This window comes from Meleagris gallopavo, chromosome 2, assembly GCF_000146605.3.
Source record: "Meleagris gallopavo isolate NT-WF06-2002-E0010 breed Aviagen turkey brand Nicholas breeding stock chromosome 2, Turkey_5.1, whole genome shotgun sequence".
Taxonomy (NCBI): Eukaryota; Metazoa; Chordata; class Aves; order Galliformes; family Phasianidae; genus Meleagris; species Meleagris gallopavo.
In genome coordinates, this window is record NC_015012.2 from 5,719,215 (window position 1) to 5,743,855 (window position 24,641).

The window sequence follows — 24,641 nt, forward strand, 5'->3', positions numbered from 1 at the left end:
AATGCAGCCCAGAACACAGTTGGCCTTCCTGCAAATTTTTTTGGCCCAAATCCTGTGCCAACTGCGAGAACATTGCAGTTTTAAAAGCATAGTTGCAAAAGAGTGGAAAGGATGCCTAAATCTTCCACTCCTGGATGAAAAGTAATTTCTGCAATCTGGAATGAGACGGGCGGAGAGCTAAGAACTGAAAGTTACAACTTCCAGTTTCAGAGATCTTTCTCCTTAAAAACATGGTTGTTTGCTTGTTTGTCTTTTTTTCTGTTGCTGTTGACTGGTTGTTTGCTTTCTGCGACAATATGAGAGTCGGGATGAGGCGATAGCAGATGCCAGCACAAATCGTGCCCGATTGCGGCGTTGAGCGCCGCGCTGCTGTCCGTGCCCGTGGTGCTGAACCGCCCCGCCCGGCCCGGCCCGGGAATGACGGCGGGATTAAGGCTGCCGTAACCGAGGCCGGATTACCTCCCTGCTAACCCGCGGCCATCTGAGCAGCTGCAAATGTTCCCCAAACAAGGAGATGGAGGGAAGATCCGCAGCACAGATGCTGCTCCGTGATTAGCGGGGGAGGGAAAAACAAATATATCATCCGCTGCTTTTGGGAAGGGCTGGGCTGGCTCGGATCCGGCAGCCCCTCCTCTTCCTCCTCCCTCCTCCTCTTCCTCTCCCTCGCCGTCTCGGTCTCCTCTGCTGGCCGCCTTCCGCGGAGGGGGGGAGACGGGCGCAGACCCCGCAGCCGCGCGATGGTTGACATCCCCAGCCTCGTGAAAATCAGCGTCTCCCTCAAAATCCAGCCCAACGACGGGGCGGTGTACTTCAAGGTGGACGGGCAGCGCTTCGGCCAGAACCGCACCATCAAGCTGCTCACCGGGGCCAAATACAAGATTGAGGTGGCCCTCCGGCCCGGCACCGTGCAGGCCACGTAAGTGCATCCTCTCCGTTGCGGCCCCCGCAGCCCTCCCTTTCCCGCTGCTTTTATTTTTAGAGGTTTAATATTTTTTCCTGGCAGGCTGACAGAGCGAGGTTTCCGTCATTTCTCCCTCCCCACCCTTTTGCTTTGCTGTTTCCAGATCCCTGGCCAGCTGTTCCTGCTGCTTTGCCCAGCCAGCATAAGAAACTGGCTTGGGAGAGAGGCTGCCCTTAGGAGCTGTTTCTTTCTCCATTCCCACCTTCCCTGAGGCTCTTTAAGGTCCAGCTCCTTTTCTTCCTCCACTGTCACAGCACAGAGAAGAGAGAAGATCCCCTCCAGTTCTGCAGGCTGGGGATGCTCTCCAGTCCAAGCCTCACTGCACCATGGCAAAGCAGAGACTGGAAGCAGGGAGGATGCAGATGGGAAAATGGCTCTGGCTGGAAGACAGCTCTGGAGAAGGGATTCAACTAACCACTCCCTAGCTGCTGAGGATCATATCTCTACCACCCCCCCACCACCAGCATCCTCCTTCCTTTCCTTTTTACACCTTCCCTGGACGACTGCTGAGCCCTGAGATTCCTGACATTTTTCAGGAGCCCCAGTGAGTCAGCAGCTCCTGGAGGCCTGCTAAAATCCCTGAAGCATCCCCAGCACGGAGGCTGCCAGGATTCAAGCCTACCTGCTGGCTCCAAGCTGCTAGGAAGGGGGCCTGCAGGGCTGCTGAAAGGATGCATCCCATCTCTTTGCAGGACGATGGGCATCGGGGGTGTCAATGTCCCACTGGAGGAGAAATCGAGGGATGCACAAGTGGCCTCTTACACAGGGATCTACGACACAGAAGGGGTGCCCCACACCAAGAGTGGGGAGAGACAGCCCATCCAGGTCAACATGCAGGTAGGTGGTCCTCTTTGCAGCAGGAGCCCAGCACGGAAAGGCACAGAGGGCAGCAGAGAGTTGACATCTATAAAGGAAAGCATGGAGGTGAAATGTTCTAGGGCAAAGCCTGCTCACAGCTGCAGCCCTCCTCTTTGCTTTGCATCAGTGAGACTGCTAGTTATAGCACAGGGGGAAAACACAAACATGAGAGTAGCAGGGGCCAGGAAGTACTAGGGGGATTTGTAGAGATCTGCATAGATCTGGGGTGCTGCAGGAAAAAGAAATGGGAGCTGAACCTCCCACCTCTCCTACAAGGGCATTTGCAAACCAGGAACTCCCATCAAGATCCCAGGACAGGAATGATACCCCCATCCCTTGGAATACAGAGAACCCTCTTTAGTCTGCCAGCACTGTCAGAGCTTTTAAGAGCAGAACATGCTAGAAGCTGAAAGCATGTATGTGAGCACGTGTGGGAGAACACACACAAGAGGGAGACTTTGCTTTGGCTGTCATTGTCTCTCCCCTTCAATTACAGTTGTGAGGAATATATGTGCTGTTTATTCGGTAGCCCCTGTAACAAAAAGTGGAAGTGAAACAATAAGCCATTGTCAGCTGAAGCTCTCCTAAAGGTCTATTCCAATTCATACAAGTTTAGGACCTTGCCACGTTTTCCAAGCCTGTCAGATTTCAGCTTTTTCTCACATTTGCTCAGTCCACACAGAATTTGATCTTATCTGTGTATCTTTACTATTTGTTTTCTTCTTCTTCTGGAATCACCGTTTAGTATGGCAATACCTTTCTAAATAAGAATTGTACCATCTTAATTTGAATTTTCTGATAATTACAACATGAGTAACTTATAACAGTTACCAGAAATGGAGTAATTTTAAGCAATGCAAGGAGGGCCTGGGTTTCAGACACAAGCTCCTAGCTGTTTTTTGTAGATCAGAATGAGCAGCTACAATATTTGTCTAAACAGTAGCTTTACAAACCAAATCCTGATGTACTAATGGTGAAGTTATTAGGATTTGCAAGTGCTAAGCAAGTTTTTAGCCTCTCTTAATATTTGATTTTGACAGATTGGTTCTTCAGTACAGACTTAGATGTCCACAATTGATACTTTGAAGTCTTAAATCCTGGTTTAGTTGCCAATAATATACACGCTTAACTCATTATTTATCTGCTTAGCTAGACAGACCTATGACAGATTTAGGGAACAAGCTAGGCTTCCCATTTCAAGAACTGGTAATGCCTACTTCCTGAATCTTCTAAATTATGGTTACTGTGTACAGCTATACATTTTCCTATTTCCTTCAGCTATGAGGAACTGCTGCCTCCAGTTCTTTTTCTGTAACAGGCAGAATACTATGTATGTATCCTAGGCAGGAAAGGACTCTAAGGCTGAAAGCCTGAACTCGCACTAGAAATAGATTGAGAGGTCAGTCCTGACATCAGAACCATTTTGATATTCCTAAAAGACAAAGTATTCATGAAAATGTTGCATTTCTTGTCTGCTCTGAGGATGCATTTCCGTTACCTGACTGCTTAGTTATGCTCATGACCTGGAAAACTCTAAACTGTCCAGCAAATGGTGTAAACTAAGTTAGAAACCTTTCTTTGGGTCTCATTTTATTCTCGGTCAGGCCAGGTTAAGACTGAATTAGGGAAGTCAGATCTGTATTCCCCTAACAAACACCACACAAATTCAGAGGGCATGATTAAATAACTTGTGCCTACAGCCCTAAATCTAACCTTCGAAGAGTAGAGCCATCCATCTTCCCTGGGGAAGGCTGTGTGCTGGCCCTGCAGAAGAGCCACAGGAACTCTGAGGATGCAGGATATTCCTGATGATGCCACAGAGTTGGTGCATGTGCAAGTACTGGGCTGAGCAGAACATGGTAGTAGAAAAGCTCTGCAATTAATTCTTTCCTTCTTGTGGAAATATATAAAAGTCAGACAAACTACCCAGAGTAGATTAGTAAACTGGGTCACTAGAGGAAGACAACTTTTCTTTCTTCCTTCATTTCTTTCTGAAATTCAGATTTTTTTTCTATACATCAGTGAAATACAACACTGCTCTTGTATCTTACTGCCTTCCACAAATAGTATTAGAAACACCTTTTCTTCTGGATCAATCTTTTCCTCAGTCTCTAGACAACTGCAGTTGATGCTCTTCTCTACTACAGATTTCTCTATGCAGATTGTGCACAGCAATATTCGATGTGCTTAACCTTTACTATCTTGCCTTATAAGTGGTATCAGGATTACCATTAGAGGGTTTTAGTGGAGGATCATTAATAAAGGTTTTGGTTGCTGAGAGAGATAAAATAGCTTGCACCTTTGATTCCTTCTTTATCAATTGAAGTGGCAGAAACACTTAAGCTACACCTTTAAGGTAACACAACTGGAGCCAAATAAAAATCTTCCACTGACAGCACAGAGTAACTCCTGCTGCTGTCAGACTGAATTTAAGAAAACAAAGTGGGCTGGGGAGAGATTCCAAGCAATGTTCATTCTGAGAAAACTAAGTATAAATGGTTGTGCTTACTAAGAGTCACTGTATAAAAGGAGCTTTCATACACTCTTTGCAAGTGTGATTATTCTAGGTAGATGATCAAAGGTCATCTTCCAGGCACATGATGGGAATGGAAAAGAGTCAAGTGAAGAAGCTGTCAGAGTGAGTGATGGAAACGCTTACAAGGAAAAAATGTCTCAATAATGACACTGCTCTAAAAAAACACAGGGACATTAAATATTTGAGACTGATCAAAACAAGGTATCCTCCCAATTCACACTGCAACCTCCAGATACAGTATAGAGTTGAAGTGATAGCCTAGATCACTACAGATCTCTGCTACATGATGTATACCAAGCCAATTGGAGCTCAACAAACCACCACTGCTCTGCTCTCCTGAGAGGGATTATAGCTTCGGTTCTTCATGTTAATAACACCTACCCATATGGGAAGCTTAACATTTTTACTCCCTTGCCTTTACCAGACATAAATAAATGCAAGAGGGCAGTAAATGGAGAATCTGATCCCTCATGTTTTATGCATATTTAAGAATAAAAGACTTTATAGCCGCTAGAGTAGGTTTTACAGATCTTTGATTTTTGACTGGAGGAACAATAACCCATACATTAGCTATTTTCTGTTCCAATTTCATAAGTTTCTTGTAAGAAGAACAACAAAGAAGTAAGCTTACTAACACCCATACTCCCTTTTCTTCACAGTTTAATGACATTGGTGTTTTTGAAACAGTCTGGCAAGTCAAATTCTACAACTACCACAAACGGGATCACTGCCAATGGGGAAACAGCTTTGGCAGTATTGAGTATGAATGCAAACCAAATGAAACACGGAGTCTTATGTGGATCAATAAAGAGACCTTCCACTGAACAGAAGTGAAACCAATACTGCTGGACAATCTCCTTAAAGAAAAATCTACCTTTTTAAACCAGCAAGAAGCCTTACCAAAGGCATACTGCAACGTCGCTCTGTTCCGTAAGGTTCCAATAACTCAGCTGTATGTACAGGTGGTGCCACTAAAGTCTTTGCCTATTACTGTATTTCAAGTTTACTATGGCATCTGCAAGTCTTTATCTATACCCCGGGAGTACTGTAGGCTTTGAGAATATTTGATTCCTGGGTAGAAAGTCATACCATCATAATACTATCATAACTATTTGGATGATGCCCACTAAACAGTTCCATTAGACGTAAAAACCTTTGTGAAGTGTTTTGCTTTATTGCTTAAAATTTGGATGCAACATTACATTAGTGATTTCCATATCTGTTTGTTTGCTCCTTTATCAGTGTGCTCCTTCAATAATTGTCTAAACATCATCCCAGTGGACAGAAACAAGTGTAATTATGGATTATGTCTGTAGGTTTAGACAAATGGCAGCTATTGCACTGTTGATATTGTGCTTTCGTATCAAGGGATTGGAAATTCACTTTTTTTGTTGAGTGCTGTAAGATACCCTGTGATAAACATCCTATTTTGTGAGATTTGATAAATTAGCACTCTTTGATGTTAAGTTTCCCAGTCTCTGAAATAGCTTTAGGAAATGGTATAAAACATACTAACCTGAATGAGAGAAAAGCAATAAATCAGTTGTGGTATTAAAGACATCTAACAGCCTGGCTAGCATCTATGTTAAGATCATAGTAGTCTTATTGAGAGATATAGCAGCCATCCTCAATTTAGTTCTTAGAATAAGAGTTTTGATAATAATCTCCAGTTTTGTTTCAATGAAATATTGCTGAAAATCAATGAAATCCCACAAATCAGCTTTGTTAAGCCTGACCACTACATCATACCAAAATCTATAGGATTCCCATCAAACAAAAACTCAGCATTGACAAAACTACAGATCTCTGTGCATGTTTATACATGCACTGTGCTCTTTGCAACGAAGAAAAGGTCAGTATATGATCAGATACAACTAAAGGTGCTACCTAAACACTAGGTCAGTGTTTAACACATACAGATAACAACAACAATAGGAAAAAAAAAAAAAACCACCACAAAGAGACACCTTTTCTTTCAGGAAATAAAGCAGGGAAACAACTATACTGTCCCATCTCCTACTTGGGCTAAAGTAAGCTGTCAGTTCTTGTATAGCTGTTACTTCCTTTGTGAATAATTTGTAAATTGCGTATGTAAATGGTAACCATGACTTTTGATCTTTGTAATAAAGGACTTCAACAGTTTCTGTTGTGTGATCATCTAAATGAATAGAAAATAGACGTGGTCGTTGTAAAAAGTCAGCAGAGAGAACATTAGTCAGTGCTCTCTGAAAATACAGTCCAAAGCACTTCACGTGGAAATCCCAAAGCTGCTCTTTCTAGGAAATACAGATCTAACATGCTAGTATGCAGGTCAGCAATGTGATAATGCATAGTAGAGATTACTAAAAAAAATTCAACACCATTTTGTTGTATTAACTCTGCAGCAAGTTGAGATTCAGGATAAAAATGAAATACAAGTATTTTCTTCCACTGAATTCTTAATCAAATTTCCATAGAGAAAAAAGGCTGATCGTTGTACTGATGTAATACAGTACTGGAGCAGTGAGCTAGTCAGCTTCATCTCTGCTCCAGGGCAGTATCACAAAGGCAAATTACATTGCTTGTACTTCATTGCTATGACCCTTCTCAGACTTTTTCCAGACTAGGTGAAGAATTCTTGAAAATGAAAAGAAAAAAAAGAATGAATTGAACATCAAATTCAAATGAAAGCTGTATTTTGGATGGAAGTGGTTTTGCCAGCTCCTGAGTGGAAATTTCCAGGTAATAGAGATTGTAATAATACCAAATTTCCAGCTGTTGATCATTCCACTTCCGCACTACTAAAACATTGTTTCTTATGCAAAAATTATCGTATTTTGTTACACATATACTTTGTATGTATGAAAGAAGCACGCCAGCGTGAAATATATGTTTGATATGTAATTTAACAGAATTTTTTTGTTCTGGTAAACGCAAAAGGTGTAGACAGACCTCTACCTGGAGTTCAGCTACTCTGAAGTCCCTGGCCCACAACCTCTGAGCCCTCTAACATTTGAGAAATGTTATAGTGAATAAGCGTAGCCTCCCCTGACATGGGAGGGCTGTTATGTGGTAAGCATAGGCTCACCTTTCCCAGGTAAATGCTCACATGTACATCAGTGGTGAACAGGACAGCTCTTTTCTCATGCCCTGGCAAGACCTGTAGCAAGTCAGCTGAAATTCAGATCAGAAAGAGGTCAAAAGAGAGCTTGCAGGTGGAGTTGCTTTTAAAGGAGAGAGAGGATGTGCTGACCAACAATACCTTGCAGACTCCACATCCTGAAGCTGAATTTCGCTGACCAGAGCTGCGGTCCTCCTTTTACAGATAGTGGCAGTGATAAAAAAGGATAAAGGCTGTTTATCTACTTATTTTGGGGAAGGTGTAAGTAGTATTTAGCAGCTGTTACTTTCTTTTCCTCTAGATGACATTTAAGTATGGAGGAATATGGCTTTATAGCCTCTCCTCATTCCTATCTTTAAAAAAAATATATATTCATACAGGAGTGATTTGAATGTTGCACATGCAGAACAGCTCTGGCAAATATTCATTGAGCTTGTGGGGAATCAAATAAAGCAGCTGTTGCTGTGACAGTCTGATGCATTAAGCAACATTTAATCCCCAGACAAGTTTGTTCTTAACACACCTTTTTCTAATTAGTATTTCCATTCTTCAAGAGAAACTCCAAAACTCAGAACAGGACACAATATACTAAGCTTAAATATATTTTTTATATTTCTCCAACACGTTGTCATAAAGTGCTGATAATGTGCCAATCCAGCTGAAACCACAAAGCACTGCTTGAAGATTTTATGCATTAAAGCCTTAAATTTTTTTTTCTCTTCTGTCCCTTGTGTTTCCATGAAAGTTTCCAGCTTTGATTTTCATAAGGAAGATTGAAATGAATATACTGAACCTTCGAGAGAGTTACTTTTTGATCTATATTTAGGTAGCAGCTCACACTTTCAGATTGCTGAGTAAAAGAATCCAAGAGCAAATTATCAGTCATGATTTTATTATAACAATAGTTGCAATCTGACATAGAGAATCTGTATAACGTTCTGTGTTTAGCACAACTAATGTGGGCTTTGGATATTTCCGACCATCTTACTGTATCTGAAGAAAACCAGTACTGACATACTAACACACATTTGTGAGGTTCCACTGGCTTCAGTTTCAGAAAACTCATTTGTTCCATTCTTCCTATAGGAGACATATGGAACCTCTGTACAGTGGAGCTATGAGTTTTGTAGCTCATAGCTACTCAAGGTGTTTACATGTCAGAGTTTGGTTTCCACTTCTTTAAGAGCACTTGCCTGATGTGCTAGGTAAAGTTTTGAACCACGTGCTAATTTTGAAGAGTTTTATTTTTCTAGAACTTCTATGCATATCTTTGATTAACTAAGAAAACAGCACTGCTTTAAATACTAACCTTTCCCTGAGATTTGAAACGTATTCTGCAGCTCTCAAAACTCAAAATATTGCCTTAATAGCTGTGCCAACCCTGAAGCACAACACAGCAGCAGGAGTCTCACAGCATTCATATTTTCCCTTACTCCTTACAGAGCTCACAAGGGATGACTGGAAAGTCCTCTTGGAGCAGCTAACCCCAGTCTTTGGCTAGGAAGATGGATGTTCCTGCTTGCAGGCCTTCCCTACTGCATGCTTGGCAGATTTTGCCAGCATTCCTTGGACTGTTTCCTTTCCCCTCTCTTCCTGGGGCCAACACTCAAAGCTTCAAACCCTGTGATATCTGGCTTTTGGCCTTAGGAAGACAAAGCTGCATAAGCCCAGTAAGAGCCAAGCCAATCCTTTCCGCATTTTTTTTTATTTTCTCTGTTTCTATCTCAAATTATTTTTAACTATTATTTCTCTTATTAACTGACAGATAATTTCTGTACACTCAGGAAAGATAATCCCATGAGTGACCTTCTCTGTCTCTTCAAAGAGAAGAAATTCACAGGGACTAATCAGAATGTATTCCAGCTGTAACATATGAAGAAAACAACCAGCTACCAGAAAAATGAAGTGAAGATAGCCTACAGAAAGCACTGCTGATCTGCAGTGGTAGAAGTTCTGCAGCGATGTGGCTTAAAAGCAATAACATCTTTTCCATCAATATTGGTGCCAAAAAATCTTAAATGCTGAAAAAACAAACCATAACACCACATCTGTATTTTGACAAATAAACCTCAGTTCTGACATACACGAAGGCTTCAGATATTATCAGTAAGTACTTAGTTCTCCGCCCCACCAGAGAACAGGCATTACTACTGTATCCCAAACAGAAAGGAAGAGCCTTGTGCCCACATTCAGTAAATTCTGCAGATTTTGAACAATCCTGAGAGAAGTCATAAACTAGCAGATGATGATAACAAAGACAACACAGATAAGAACCCTGTGATTGTGTTGGAAGTAAGATGGACCTTCTGCCATTTTTCAGCGTGGTAACTGCAAGGGCAGGTGCTATCCTACTGTTAGGGAAATGACTGTGACCATGTGTACAGCAATAGCTATGTTAAGCTGTGACATGTGCTATAGAGATGTTCTCAGTAGCTGGAAATGAATCATTAGGAGCTTAATGGGATACCCAGAAAGCTTTTTCTGCTGGAAAAATGGAAGGAGCATGCAGTAATCAGAGAATCATAGTACTGTTGAGGTAGAAGGAACCTTTAAAGGTCATCTGGTCCAACTCCTCAGCAATGGACAGGGCTGAGCCCCATCTAGCCTGATCTTGAATGCCTCCAGGGACAGAGCTTCCACCACCTCTCTGGCCAACCTCTTGCACTGTCTCACCACTTTTATTGTAAAAAACTTCTTCCTTATATCCCATCTAAATCTCCCCTCTTCTAGTTTGAAACCATTTACCTCAACCTTACCACATCAGACTCTGCTAAAGAGTCTGTCCCCTTCCTTCTTACAGCTCCCCATCAGATATTGAAAGGCTGCTCTCAGGTCCTTCCCTTCCTGGATCCTTCCCTTCTCCAGGCTGCACAGCCCAGCTTTCATCCTGTCCTCAAAGGGAGGTGTTCCATCCCTGGGATCAATTTTGTCTTTCCTCTGGACACGCTCCAGACCCATGTCTCTCCTATACTGAGCACTCCCCATCTTGATGCAGTGCTCCAGGTGAGGTCTCGGAGTAAAATGACAAGATCCGCTCCTTCACTCTGCTGGTTGTGCTGCTTTGGATGCAGCTCAGGATACAGTTGGCTCTCTGGGTTGTGATGGCACATTGCTGACTCATTTCCAGCTGCTAACCACAAGCACTTTTTGACAGGGCTGTGCTCTATCCTTACATCCCCCAGCTTGTACTGCTAGTGGGGTTTGCTGTGACCCAGGTGCAAGACTTGCACTTTGTTGAATGTCATGAGGTTCTCCTGGGCCCACTGCTCTACCTGTCTAAGTCTCTCTGGATGGCATCCTGTGCCAGGTGTGTCAACCACACCACACACCTTGGTGTTATCCACAGATTTGGTGAGGGTGCATCCCAATGTTGATGTCAGTAATAAAGACTTTAAAGAGCATCAGTCCCAGTACAGAACCCTGACGCACATCACTCATCACTAATCTCCATTTGGACACTGAACCACTGACTATGAGTCTCTGTTGTAATAATATCACAAAATATACTATTTTGACTATGATTACAGTCTCCTGCCAACCAGTTAAGTTAAGGTACTCTCAAATTCCAGAGAGTTTTTGTAGAGAACAAGCCCTGACCAATTCTATACCCAGTTAATTGGTTTTCTTTACCCACCCTACACCTGTATGATTTTGACTTCTGGCTTCAGAGACATTTATCTGCCTAAATCCTAAATTGTAACCAAATAGGCAAGCTGAGAAAATAAATGCAAAGAGTAACTCTGCGAGGTAATCAAACTGCAGTCATCCCAGTTCTGCATGGAAACTGTGACTGCATTGCAATGATTTAACAGTATTCAAACAAAGATGTGGTCTCAGGAGTCTTTCAGCTCAGTTGCAGATGGAAACCTGTTTGAGAGGCTTGCAACATTTTGCCTATCAGAACAATGCAGCAATCATGTATAAGTATGCAGATCTTATTTTCAAAGGCACAATGCTTATACTGAACTCTGCTACTCTTGAGACAGAGGTTAAGAAACCAAGAAAAGATTCCAAATTCATTCCAGGTACAGAGCTCCACTGTAATAACTGTAGTTAACACGAGGAATAAATTTGTCCCAATAGGCAAAAATGTGGATTAATACTGCTCTTGCTTAAAACAGAATTGTAAAAATTCAAACCTAGTCATCTTAATACAAATGGAATATAACACACTGAGGAAATACTTCCAAAGGATTTGTTTTAAATATTATGAAAAGACTTCCTCTATAGATCATTTGCCCTATCTTTATTTTTCTCTAGGGATCCAGAGCTAACATTTTGTGCTTATTTTCTAGTACAAAGTAAGTTACATAATGAACAAGCAGAGCTGAAAAACTTCCTGCATGTTTATTTTTATTTTTATTTTTTTTTTTCAATTAAAATAGCTAACAATCTTCATTTGCTTAAAAATCTATTATTAGAAGTTTGGATGGAATCAAGCATCTCCACAAAACTGCCATAAAAATGAAAAGATATGGAAAAATAATATGGAGAATTTTCAATTAGCTCTGCACTACTCCACTTCAGCTCTGCAATGTAAGAAGTAGAGGCACTCAGACACAAATAAGCAATCCAAGAAGGAACAGAAGAGCATGCTTAGCTCAAGGACTGATGCATGATCAGAACAGTACAGCAAAGGGAGACTATTAGCTTTCTCATCAGTCCTCCTGCAGCTGTTAGCCCTGAAAGATCACATCTAGGACAGTAAATACACATTCAGTCTACGCACTCCATTCTACAAATCCATGAGTGCCCATACCTTATCTTAGACATCAGCTTCTGTCCTGATGTCCAAAGAGAAAACAGCGGAATGGCACAAACTTGGAGCCGCAATACTACAGAAACCAAGAGAATTGCAAGAACATTGAGATTTTGCTTTGAGAAGACCCACAAACAGTGAAAGAAACGCTAACTGTGAGACTTCATATTAAAATATTACAATATAAGGAAACCTGAAGGAAACTCTTTTGGTGGTCATGTTCTCAGTCACCTCTAAGACTCCTTCCAGGCTAGGATTGCTGCTAACCTCAAATCTACAGAATTTCCCACATTTTTTACAGGTAAGTAACTATAAGCTTCTGATTGTCACTTTCTTACCATCAATTTGATATCAAACTCCAGCATTCTCTAGGCAGTCAGTAGTTACTAATAAGTAGTCATAGTTCGCTCACCTCTCTCTCGTGCCCGATCTCATCTGTCATCTGTAATGGGGGAAGAGAGAAAGCAGAGAGAGAAGGCTTCCTATTCTCTCACAATTTGCTGTTCAGTCTATTACTTCTGTTTGCCTTGAAGGCTCTGCATAAAGCAGCCATTTCTGAAAACCTCAATCTTGTAAGAACCTCAATCATTCAGTAGTTTTTAATGTATTTATCTGGGGGATGTGGGATGGGCAATGGAGCGTGGCTGTCACTGCATGGAATGTATCTAAGGGCACACCAACTGGCTAACCAACATCCTGTGGAGTAGCACCACTCAGAAGTGCCATGTGAGGGTGGTACAGATCACACAGAGTGCTATGCTCTGATGTTGTGCTACTTCCAAACAGCACCAGTGAGGTACCCAGAAGGTACTGTTACAGCCAAAAGAACACGGCTAAGGAAGTTAGGGAGCACTTTTAGTTCCCAGTGTGTACCTCAGCTGAAACCAAATGCAACTCCTGGAAAAAAAAATCTGATCATGCAGCAGATCCCTTTTCCAACAGCTGCATCCTATTCTTCCCCCCAAAAAGGAAACTTTGGTGAACAATACAAGTATATGAGAAAATTGAGGGACTTCCAATATCCTCACAGAGAAGATTGGGTAGAACACAATGTTAATTTATATTGCAACACAGTCAGGCCAACCTCTTGGCAACAGTCCCACCCATCTTCATTCTAACAGAAAGACCAAAATTTAAATATTTGCCAGGCTACATCACAGCTTTCTTACCTGCTGTGTCACTACTGAGTCTCAAGAACAGACTATGAAGAGAATAACTTCATACTGAAGAAGAGGCATGGATTCTCCCTGGTTAGCACTCCTTACTTTCGAATTTCGGGTTCCAAATAGAAGATAAATCTAAACTATTTTGCAATGCACCTTCTGACAAATACTTCATATAATCTATACTTGGCTAGGAAAAAAACAAAAACCCATAAAATATAAAGTAATTGGAGTTCTAAAATCCAAAATGGTTAGGCTTGCAGACTGCACTGCACAGCAGGCAGTAAGTCTCTGAAATTACAAACACGAGGAGAATTCTTTCCATCATTATTAGATTCCAGTACAAGACTGAGGTTAAAGACCCCAGTGGACCTGATGGTGAGAACTCCTGTAACCACCCAGGATCATAACCATTTTGTGCCTGCTACATGAATCATCAATACTGCAGAAGCAGGACAGCTTCTCATGGCCAGTGATGTTAACTAAAGCAAGTCCAAGGATCAAAGAAGCACCTTTTTTACATTGCTCTCTCTACAGAAAGTGTTCTCTCTCTCAAGACAGCGTGAGGTAGCCCAGGATAATTCAGAGACTAATCTCACCATCACCTTTCTCATCTGCTTGTTCTAACGACTGTGATTTTATTTTCAACTTTTTCATATCTGCAAAGTATAAAACTTGAATGCATGGACAGACAGAGCAAATACTTAAGTAGTCACCTGATTTTCTCTCTTACAGCAAAACAGTTCTCATCTGCAGAGAAAAATGACAGGAACTCACATACTGATATGTAGGTCACACACACAAGCACATACAAAGAAGTGCTTTAATGTGCTGAACATTAGCCCTGATTTTGAAGACGATTACAAATAAAGGGGAAAAAAAAACCTCAACAAGTTGACAATAAGTCAAGCACCAAATCCAGGATACCTTTTTCCTTTATGTGCTCTATAAAGTAGCATGGCAACACCTCACATTTCACAAGATTTAAGCTTGTTTTACTGAACATTTTATTTGATCCCAGAGACCTTCGTCTGAGGAGAATAATGAGAATCAGTTTTAGCCCATCTTTGTTTTTACCTGCTAGGCTTTTAAATGCAATCCATAGAAGTGAAAAATTAAATGAGGTAGTGAAAGCTGTCTCTGTCTATCTCAGACCAGTTATGCATTACCTGCTGTGTAGCCTCTCTGATATAGAGCTCCTGGAAGACAGACAAGGTTTTACTGCAATTTACATCCAAGCAGTCCAAACCACTGCTTTAAATAATTAATATAAAAACATCAGAACATTTATCCATAATATTAATTCATTCACAATCTATACATTTTCAAACAAGAGCTCATTTAATGTAAGCAGTTACAAGTTATTAGTCATTACAGCCAAGAATAAGCTCCCAGCTCTGGTTAAGTTTTCTTCCTTGCATTTTTAATCATCATTTCAATTCTCACAGGTCTAGTAAAAGAAAATTAACTGCTTAGCATTCAGGGATTTGAAGTAGTGTTCTTCCAGCTCACAGTGGCTTCACAAAAATTAGAGCCACATTAAGAACATGAAAAAAATCTGACTTCACTTTTGTTTTCAGTAGTGTATCAGAACAAATCACAGAACATATGGAATCTCATTTCCTGTCCATCACATGTGGATTCGCTGGTGTTTTATTATTATGGTTCACCTCACATTGCAGCCTTTCTGTCATTCTGGACACTAATTTCAACCACTGTACCTGTTCAGATACCCAACTTCAATCTATTCAAAGCAACCTCAGTACAGGACCTCAGCCTCTCTTTTCATTGTCATGAAAAGCATTTTGTGTTGAGGGGTAGAGGCTGCAGAGAGGAAGAAAAGCAGAACAAAATACACTCCAACACAAATTTCAGTTTCTTAAGAATCCAGACTAGAGCTGTCAAAGAATAAAAGCAACCATCAAAAATACACCAGGCAAAGGTGCTACTGAGAGAAAGTACCTACCATTAAGGAGCTTCAAAAACACAAGTTATACATAAGGTGTAAACTACCTTAAAAAGATTCCCCACCCCATTTGTGACTGCATAGGCCACTTCTCCCACAAACACAGCACACCCTGTTACCTCACAGAGTGTAGTCCAAGTACTTACAGGCAGAAGAAACATCTTTTCAGTACTGCTGAGTATCTTTTGATTCAAACTGATAGCTGAAGAGCAGCATCTGCCCGTGCTGATCCAGCAGTGCGTCACAGTCAGAGATCTAGTGAGCTGGCACAGCTCCAAACCTCATATCAGGGTGTTTCTCCCAGCACTCCTCGTTCTCCTGTTTATCAGCCTCCAATATGTGCAGCCTCCTGAAAAGTTCCTGCTTCCCCACAAGTTCAGGCTCATGCATTTCTTGGTAAGCACAACCACAAGGACTGCTCATCCAACTATTCCTTGTTCACAGCTCCCAAAGGAGGATGCTATTTTCTCACTAGAGTAACTATCCCTCACTTAAAAGATAACTCCAAACTATCTCAAAATGAGCAGCATTTATGAAGACAGACACAAATCTCATTTCACCATTGTGTATTGTTAAAAATCTCAGATCCCATGCTTCCCTAAGCTCAGTTATGTCTGTGGAGCCATGTTCCACAAGCTAGAATTCAGATAGCTCTGGACAAGCTCTTTAGCATTTTACCAGTAAACAGGACCCAATAGCAAATCCCAGTGCAGCATTTCATTATTTTTTTCTTTGCAGTGGGTCAGCACACTCTGTGCTGTCTCAGTCCTCTACCTAGCAATGAATCTGAGCTGATAAATGTAAACCTCCACTGTAACTCTAAATTATGTGCCTCTCTTCACCCGCATTAAGTACTTCATTCTCAGGGGAACAGTATTAGCATTTATGGAAGTAAATGCCTCCGGGTTTTGCTAATGAGATACAGCCTTCTGCCTTCAGATCACAAGCATGAATCCTACTCAGCCCAGAAGTAAATTTCTAAAAGAAATTTGGTATCAAGATGAATTCTCCTCCATCACAAATTCATCTTTATACTTACTGTGCAGCTGTACTTAATAAATCAGATAGGGCTTTGAGCCAAGGACTCCAAACTGCAGCAAGATCCAAAATCACTTTGATAGAGATTTTTGAAATACATAAATACACTTTGGGATACACACTCACGAAAGGGAAAAATAAAAAGAAAAATCTTGAAGTTTAATATAAGCTCTATGAAGTATAATTTACAGAAATTTCCATAATATTGAGGGATTTGCATGTATGTAAAATATACATTTGTATTTATAATCATTGCATAAAATTTGATATAATAATCAACTGCTTTAGCTCCCTTCATGGTCACATCACTTAAACTGTTTGGACTTGCATACATACAGCAAACAGCTAGATGTTGATACACAGCTTTAGAAAGCAGTGCATACAAAACTTGAATGACTTGCTTTGAGGAAAAAAAATATCCTAAGAACTTACAGTGCAAGACCCTAACGTTGCTGCTCATCACTGCAGCCGTTCCTCTCATCCACAAGAGGGAGCTTTCTCTCGCAAGGATGACAAGCTCTTTGGCAGTTCTCGTTTTGGAAACGTGTAGGAGCTCCAAACAGTTCTGGAGGGCCCCACGCCTGACAGCTTCCACACAGGATTAGCAAAGCAGATTCAGAAAATGTGGGGAAAAAAAAACGAAAATCAAAGATCATGCATTTATAAGCTCAACCCTTTCTCAGCCCCCTGTGTTCTGTCACATTATTACTGCTCCCCATCCTCCTCCTCCGTAATACAGAAAAGTAGAGAGTACACAGAGCTGATAAACCTCAGAACTTCAAGTCCAACAGCACCATTTATGTCTGCACACGTCTGACTCACATAAACTTGACTCACACAACTGAAGTGATCAGCTGACCAGACCTTAAGGGGAACAATAAATCACAGTAGTTCAAAGAACAGAACATCTTCAGATTCAATGTGGCCTAACAACTGAAAGAAATAACTGACTTCAAATTTGAAAATGAAATTCTAAGGAAAGAAACCGACCCAATTTTCTCTCTGACAGCCACTTACTAATTCAGCTACAAGTGAAATTCAGCTTTCACTGGGGTTAACCCAGATGGCAGTTTTCTCCACTGCTCAAATTTCTGTCTCACGCTTGACTTGGAGCTCTGAGCAGCAGTTTCTGTCAAGGCAGCACTGTGCTATCACCAACTTTCACAGTTGCTGCTTCCACTACTGTTTCCTTAGCAAAGAACACAAAGCTCACAGGTGACAAGCCAGCAGGGAGCGATGCTGAAGCTGTGCTGTTCACACCACCTAGCAGCTAGGGACTTCCACGTTCCCTGCTGTCTAACTTATAGCACAACAGGCATACCCTCCTCCTCCTGGGTACAGCATACTGCCATTGTCAATAGTGGCATTCGAATAACACATGCACACAAAGGAGCCCTTGAGGCCTGTTGTGGTAACGTTTCAAAATATCAGAGTAAACATATTTGGTGTGAGATCAGTAATAAGCACAGGCATCAGATTCTGTGTTTCAGAATGCATTGCGAGTCTGTGCACTCAGAACACAAGATAAACTGAAGACAGCCGAGTTGCCTAGTCCCAGCTTTGCTCTGAGTTGGGAGAAACAGTTCTGCTGTGAATACCTAATTGCTATTTATACAGATCTATATATACAAATATATACACACTGATCCAAACGCAGATCAAAGCTCCGCAGAGCCAAATGTGGGGATAAGGATCAGGTGAAATACACCTCCTGCTCCAAAGGCCTCGCTATCTTGATTGATGACTAGGCACATGAAAAACAGCACCTGCTGCTCAGAACTCTCTCCTCCAAACAACTGAAGTAATGGCTTAAAAAACGCTACAGGTCTTCACTGCCTTCAATACTTGCTATTACTTCAAAGCCTACTGTGCTGTAAGTGTGCTTGCTGTGCTTTGGCTTACACGTAATTAACTCTAGCAAAGATAGATTCAGCTGCACAACACAGCCATTTAAACAGAAAGCCAGAAGTGGTAGGATAGAAAGGCCAGTTCTGGGTTGATAACTTAGCATTCAATCTTCTTTAATCAAAGCTCTAACATTTTGGAAAAAAGTCATCCAAACAATCTGCAGGCCGTGCCAGATCACACTCTGTGCTCACAGGAATTTTTCAGAACAAAAAACTTTTCCTGCTCATAGATGATAAACCTATTTTATCATGTTATTTGGCAAATGTAAATAGCTAACAGAATATTAATAACCAAACAAAACAGGCTAGACAGCATAGTTTGAGAAAAGACTGCAAGTCCCAGTACAACTTAAGGCAACTGAAAAGAGAGTTGTTTGTATAACACTTAATAAGTCCCAGAGAGAAAAGAGACAGCTATGTGAAGCTGTCCAAATTTTTTTCCCCCCACCATAATTACATGTTTCTGATGTTTCAGAAAAATCAAATGTTCAGAGATCCTCCTGGAAGTTCAGTGTGCATTTGATAAAGCTGTAACACAGGGAGCAAATTTAAAAAGCATTCTTGTTATACATTTTGCAACATAGCCAAGATCTTGGAAGGATAATTCTCTTTACATCAATTAAAAATCTTTTCTGAGGAACACATTTGCAGCATTCATGAGGTCCATTCTGTCATAACTTAAAAGGAAAACTTGACATCAAGCATCTCAGCAAGACTTGCAGCTTACAAAGGCAGCTCCAATGTTTATACTCATTCCATGACCGTTCTTCTAGTTTTCCCCTCCCCTCCTCCAAATATTAAAGAGAAATGATGGACCTTTTAAAGATCTTCCTAAGAAGAATCACTTGTGTAGAACTTGCAACTGCAACTGAGTAACATAAAACACTGGAATAGATTTTGCTCTAAGACAAAAAAAGGCAAATGACAGAATACAAATTAGAAGTCAAGGTTGTTAAACACAAATTACTTGGGTTAACTCCAATCTAGCAATCACCTTATAAAGTGATCCAAAATGTTCTGGTCAAAGTTGGAAACTTAGATACATAGCTTGAATTTCAAAGTTGCTTTGGAATCATCCTTCTGGTTTAGTTGAGTTGAAAGAAAAAGGGACATTGGACAATTTAAGAAACAGAAAATTCTCAGGCAAGTCCAGAAAGGGAGCAGTAGACTCCTGTTACTTAAAGTATTCCCTAATCATAATGATGTTTGGAGGAAAAAAAAAAAAGTTATTTCTTCAAATAAAGCTTGGCAGAACATATGCCAACTCAAACTTTGCCAAAACCTTTCTATTTTCAAGCATATTTAGCAGAAATTGAATTCTAACACGCATATACACTCACAAAATTGACTAAAAGCATTGAACACAATTTGCTTGATCAAGTCATTGGAAAACCTTACGAAGCATTTTTCACAAAAACTACTTTGGCCTAAAGAGTTATTTCTCTGTAAGAAGTATTCCATAATTAAGATTGTACTGGAAGTGATACTGTAGACTATTTATCTCTGTATTGTTCTTGTAAAGTCAGCATGCTCCATAGACATGGGACTGATAACCATTAAGAATATGCTTTCCCCTACTAAATATTGCTTTCTAATAAAATGAAGGGTTAAAACAATAATTTGTCTCTCTAGCCCTCCAAGCCTGTTATACAGAATTACCACTTATTTCAAATTAACAGAAACAAATGATAGAGTATGATCCTCAGTAAGCTACGTGTCTATTTAACCCTGATCATTAATGAGTACCAGATCTTTTATCCCAATATGGTTCCTCTCTGCGATACTCTCACATAGGAGGCATACCACAATTTTAATTAAAGAACAGAAATGTGACTGGAGAGTCCAACTGCAGTTTCCAGAGGGCAAGATTTAACTCCTGCCTGGCAGTCCAAGTGCAGAATACAAACACAGCAAAACAGAACACTTACCAGGGCTTTTCTGCTTCAGTTTCTACACAAACCACAGCTCACTGGACTTACAACGCTGTTTGAGTATGAAACTTGAACTTGGGCAGCTACATTGCTTCCCACTCCAGAGCAATAAAGTCAATACATGGATTTGGAAGCTCACGTGTAGAACATGAAATGCTCACGTCTCTATAACATGTATGAAACTTTATGGAAGGCATTCAATCCTTTTAAGTCTTTTATGATCCAGAACAGCTTTATTTAAGGTATTTTCCTCCCTGCTGGAAGAAAAAAAAAAAAATGCACAGCACTCTGTGTAATGCACTACCATTTCTAAATAATTTGCAACTGTGAAGAATCAATGGAAACAAAATTGTTCTTACTTTCCATATTTGGAACAATTAAATGTGAGCTGGACCTGCATTAAAAGTAGAAAAACCTCCTCAAAGATACCTGGTATTTAAGGGAGTTTATTTAGACAGCATATGGGAACCTTTACTGAGATTTGAAGCATACCATACTGAAACAAAGGAACCCAAATTTATTCCTGTACTTTGGTCCTCATGTATTAGGGAGGAACTAAAGTCATTAAAGTGTTTTTAATCTTGTCTATACTAGGAAATAACACATACAAGATTAGCAAAAGTAACCTACAGCGGAAGAAAGAGCTCAGTTCAGTTGTGAAGAATGGTTTTTAATTATGTCAGGTTAACTGGGATGTGAAAGCACACAAACCATATTCAGTCAAGACAGAATTTTATTATATCTCCAGTTCTAACACCCTTCTGTGAGCTTTTCACACGTTTATTTGCAACACATTCAGAAAGTTAGCAAAATCATCACCAAACACCAGTTTTCTCAGTCCTTCAGGAACTGAAAATTGGAAAATAAAATCTATTATTTCGGAGAATTTTCATCTGTGTTTGAAAAACTGCATACACCTTCCTCACAAAAGCTAGCTATAAGATGCTTCTCAAAATGTCACTGGGAGTAATAGTCTTTCTCTGGCAAGGGAGTTTCTTCTGTTTGTTTTAAATTGCAAATAGCTACAGTTACAGCCATCAGGTAAGCTCTACTTCAGTTCACTGCCACCATACCTTAACCTGCATCTGGGAGGACCACATTTAGCTTCTATGTCCATTCCCTAGAGAAGTTACAGCAACTCAAGTGTCCCAATAATAGCATTCCTTTCATCAGCAGTGCCAGAAATTTAAAACGCAGACATCTTCTAGGAGGCTACCAGATCACTCAATCCAGCTATGAGATGAAAACCTTGCACAGTTCTAACTCCACATATGGAAAGCTGTAGAGACCCATTTTCTTACATCTATGGTCTTTTTTAAACAGTGTTCCAATCATGCACAAAATGTTTTTATTAGAGCTGCAGTCAAGGACACATCAGCTATAATGAAGCAGTAAAATTTAACTGCTGCCAACAACGTTCTGCTTTGGTCTACAGTCAGTTGAGTTTCTGCCCAATATCCACTAGCTATGAGGCTCCCACAGTATGACACTAAGCTCCTTTGTCAAAAGTCTTTAAGTTTATTTTGCTTTTACTGCAACTCTTCACTATGCAGTTGCGCAGTAGTAAACATGACCTTAAGCTAGAGTGAAAGCTTGGCAACAACGTGATTGCAGATGTAATCTACAACAGCCACAGGAGCTAACCAAGCCAAAAGCAGAGCTACAGCTCTTCAAAACTCAAGACTATAAATGGCTATACAAGAATATATTTCATGTTGTGGCTTGTTGGTGTGATTAACCATAGCGCAGTGTTACACCTGCAAATCATTTATCTTTTTGCAGATTCTGCAGAAGTTACTTAAATGCTTTTATACCTGATCATCTTCCAATCATCTAACAGTACATGAGGAGCAATAAATCAGTGGTACCACTAGAAACAGGCATTTCTGAGTGCACGTGCAGCTCCCTATAGCATCAGGGTCTTGGATGGTGAAATGAGCCGAAGTATGCTGGAAAACAAAATGGCACCATGATTTCAAAGGCTCAAAATGAAGGCCTGGTTACCATTGCAGATAAAAATAAGAGCCATCATCAAGTCTTTTTTTTTTAGGTATAAACCTGTTTTAAAAGCTTGATCTATAAAGTTCTGTTCAATAAAATGTAGTTATAAAATACATCCAACTGCAGTGCTTTATAAACCAGAGTGAACAGCCAAGAAATGAATACATCTGAGACGTATTTACAAATAAGCTACAGAAATAACTAGCCACAAACTTTGTTGCTGCAGCAAAGAAAACTACAGTAAAAAGAAAAGGCTTTCCTGAAAGCAGTTGTTTAGATAGAAATAAAAAGAAAAAGCTGGAAATTAAGTTCACTGTAAAAGTGAATCCACCTCCTGAAGTGAACATCCAGTTACAATCTCACAGCTACTTCTGTGAGATGAACAGAAGACAGATCCCATCAGGAAAGAGACATTGAATTTCCATCCTTTTAGCATTTTCCTTTCTCAAGGCAACATTTCACCATAGGCAGAATGCATGCTTGGCTCAGGAATACATTGCTGAAGCCATAAAACACTTCAAATTGAATATGGATTCAATCACCTCCTCACTCAGCGACTGAACACCCAAGCCAATACCTGGTTTTCAATTATTCTAGCTCCAACATCATCAAGCCCTGAACTCTACCAGCAGTTCTATAATCAGCTTAACTCGCCACTCTCAGGGAAGGGCACTGTCTCTCCCCACATTTCTCACAGTTGCTCATTCTTGTCCCTTGCCAGCACTCAGGCAGTCACCAGGTCAGTCACATCAGAAGGCTGATCAGGCACACAATGACTTGAAGAGTTATTTTTCAGTCAGATCAGCTTCCCAATCCCACCATGCTCACAGCCACAGGAATACAAATGCTAGCAGAAGGAAGAGGTCAGGAACACATAGCAAGAATGAGCTGTGCCTCAACCAACTGAGGAACTGCACTTTCATACTGAAGTTCAGGCTTTGGCTCACTGCAGTGCTTGCAACCCTGCTCAGCAAAGCACACTGACTTGAGGCCTCAGTTACTATGGTGATGAGCATGGAATAAATGTTTATATATAAATTAGGTAAATTTTCCCTTCAAGAAAATAGTTGTCCTTCTTACAAGGAGTTATTCCTTTTTTTTTTTTTTTAATTGAAGTAGATGTAAAAAGAAAAATTATTAACATATTAAAGCTTAATGATCATTATTAGGCATTAGTAAATTAATGATGATTTAAGCCTATGGTAAGAACTAACAAAAAGCACGTGGAAAATTAGTCAAAGAGAATCCCAGCTCTTCTGAGAACTAAAGTGCTCAGCTCCCTAGAGATGAAGATAATGCTTGGCTTTATGTGTTTTAAGTTCTTGCTTATGAAAAACTGGAATGATTACAGGAACTGGATTTCATTGTTTAATGAAACTTAAGCGATATCTCTTATTTGAATAAAAATGAATAAGTCCTGTACTTCTATGCAACTACTAAATTTAATCACCCCTGCTTGCAAAACAGAAGCTTTATTTCCTAACTAAGATTACTGTAAAAGCAGTAAGCAGAAATAAATGAATTTAAATACGCAGTTCAAAAACTCAAATAGTTTACTTCCTTTTTCAAAAGCTTATGAATCAGTAACTACAGGAGAACTATTTGCCAAAAAGATACTAAATTCAGAGTAGACAAGATGGTTTCCTAGGATAAGTGACTATAAAAAACGACGACAAAATTTAACCAAACCCTGAATTCCTTCCTGAAGAAAAACAAATGATTGGCAAAACACGGTGGAAGTGTTGCCAGCCGATGAGCTGCCTCATTCTTTCCACTATGATGCCATCTGTAGCCAGCTCTTCCCTGTCCGTGTGCACTGAACTCCCTCTGAATCTCAGCCTGACCCAGATCCAACGCTGCTGTCAGAAGTCTGAGAATCAAATCCAGCTTTAAGCACTCGATGGATGTTAATAACTACAACTGTGGTTGGAGGTGGGGCTTTGGTGACAGTAGGCAAAGTAAAGAGGCTTTGGCTCCCAGCCACTTACTATTACCACTCTTTCACTGATTTTTTTTTTTTCCCCCCCCATTCTCCCCAGTCCACAAACACACATCCATTCCCCTATCCAACTGTCAAACCTTTAGAAAATCTTCAGTACATAAAGAGTTTAAGCCAACACAGATAATATTTTAAGAACTGAGTTAGGGAGCAGCTACACACCAGTTCATGTAAATATATCATATGGGGAAAAAATCCAATAGGAGAGGCAGCAACAACAGTCAGTGGATACCCTTCCTGAAGCATAGCATGAGTTGATATACACGTCTGCACGTTTGGCAGATTTTCTGCATATTACAAGCTAGAAGTAAAAAATAGGGGATCTTAACCCTAATGAAGGAACTGAGTAACTATTCAGCCTCTGCATTTCGGCTGCAAACTGCTCCACAGCAAAGACTTCCCTGCCTTGCATACGCTGATGG

The 24,641-nt window shown here is 40.5% G+C and overlaps 2 protein-coding genes across 2 annotated transcripts in view; one reads left to right on the forward strand and one right to left on the reverse strand.

The window, feature by feature from the left end:
- PLEK (pleckstrin) overlaps positions 1 to 24,641 on the reverse strand; it is a 53,279-nt gene that overhangs the window by 22,324 nt on the left and 6,314 nt on the right. The window lies entirely within an intron of this gene.
- CNRIP1 (cannabinoid receptor interacting protein 1) lies at positions 610 to 6,497 on the forward strand. The gene is made up of 3 exons (XM_003203685.4): positions 610 to 916; positions 1,654 to 1,798; positions 5,015 to 6,497. The coding sequence occupies exons 1-3, from the start codon at positions 738 to 740 to the stop codon at positions 5,177 to 5,179; spliced, it is 489 nt and encodes a 162-aa protein (XP_003203733.1). The 5' UTR covers positions 610 to 737; the 3' UTR covers positions 5,180 to 6,497.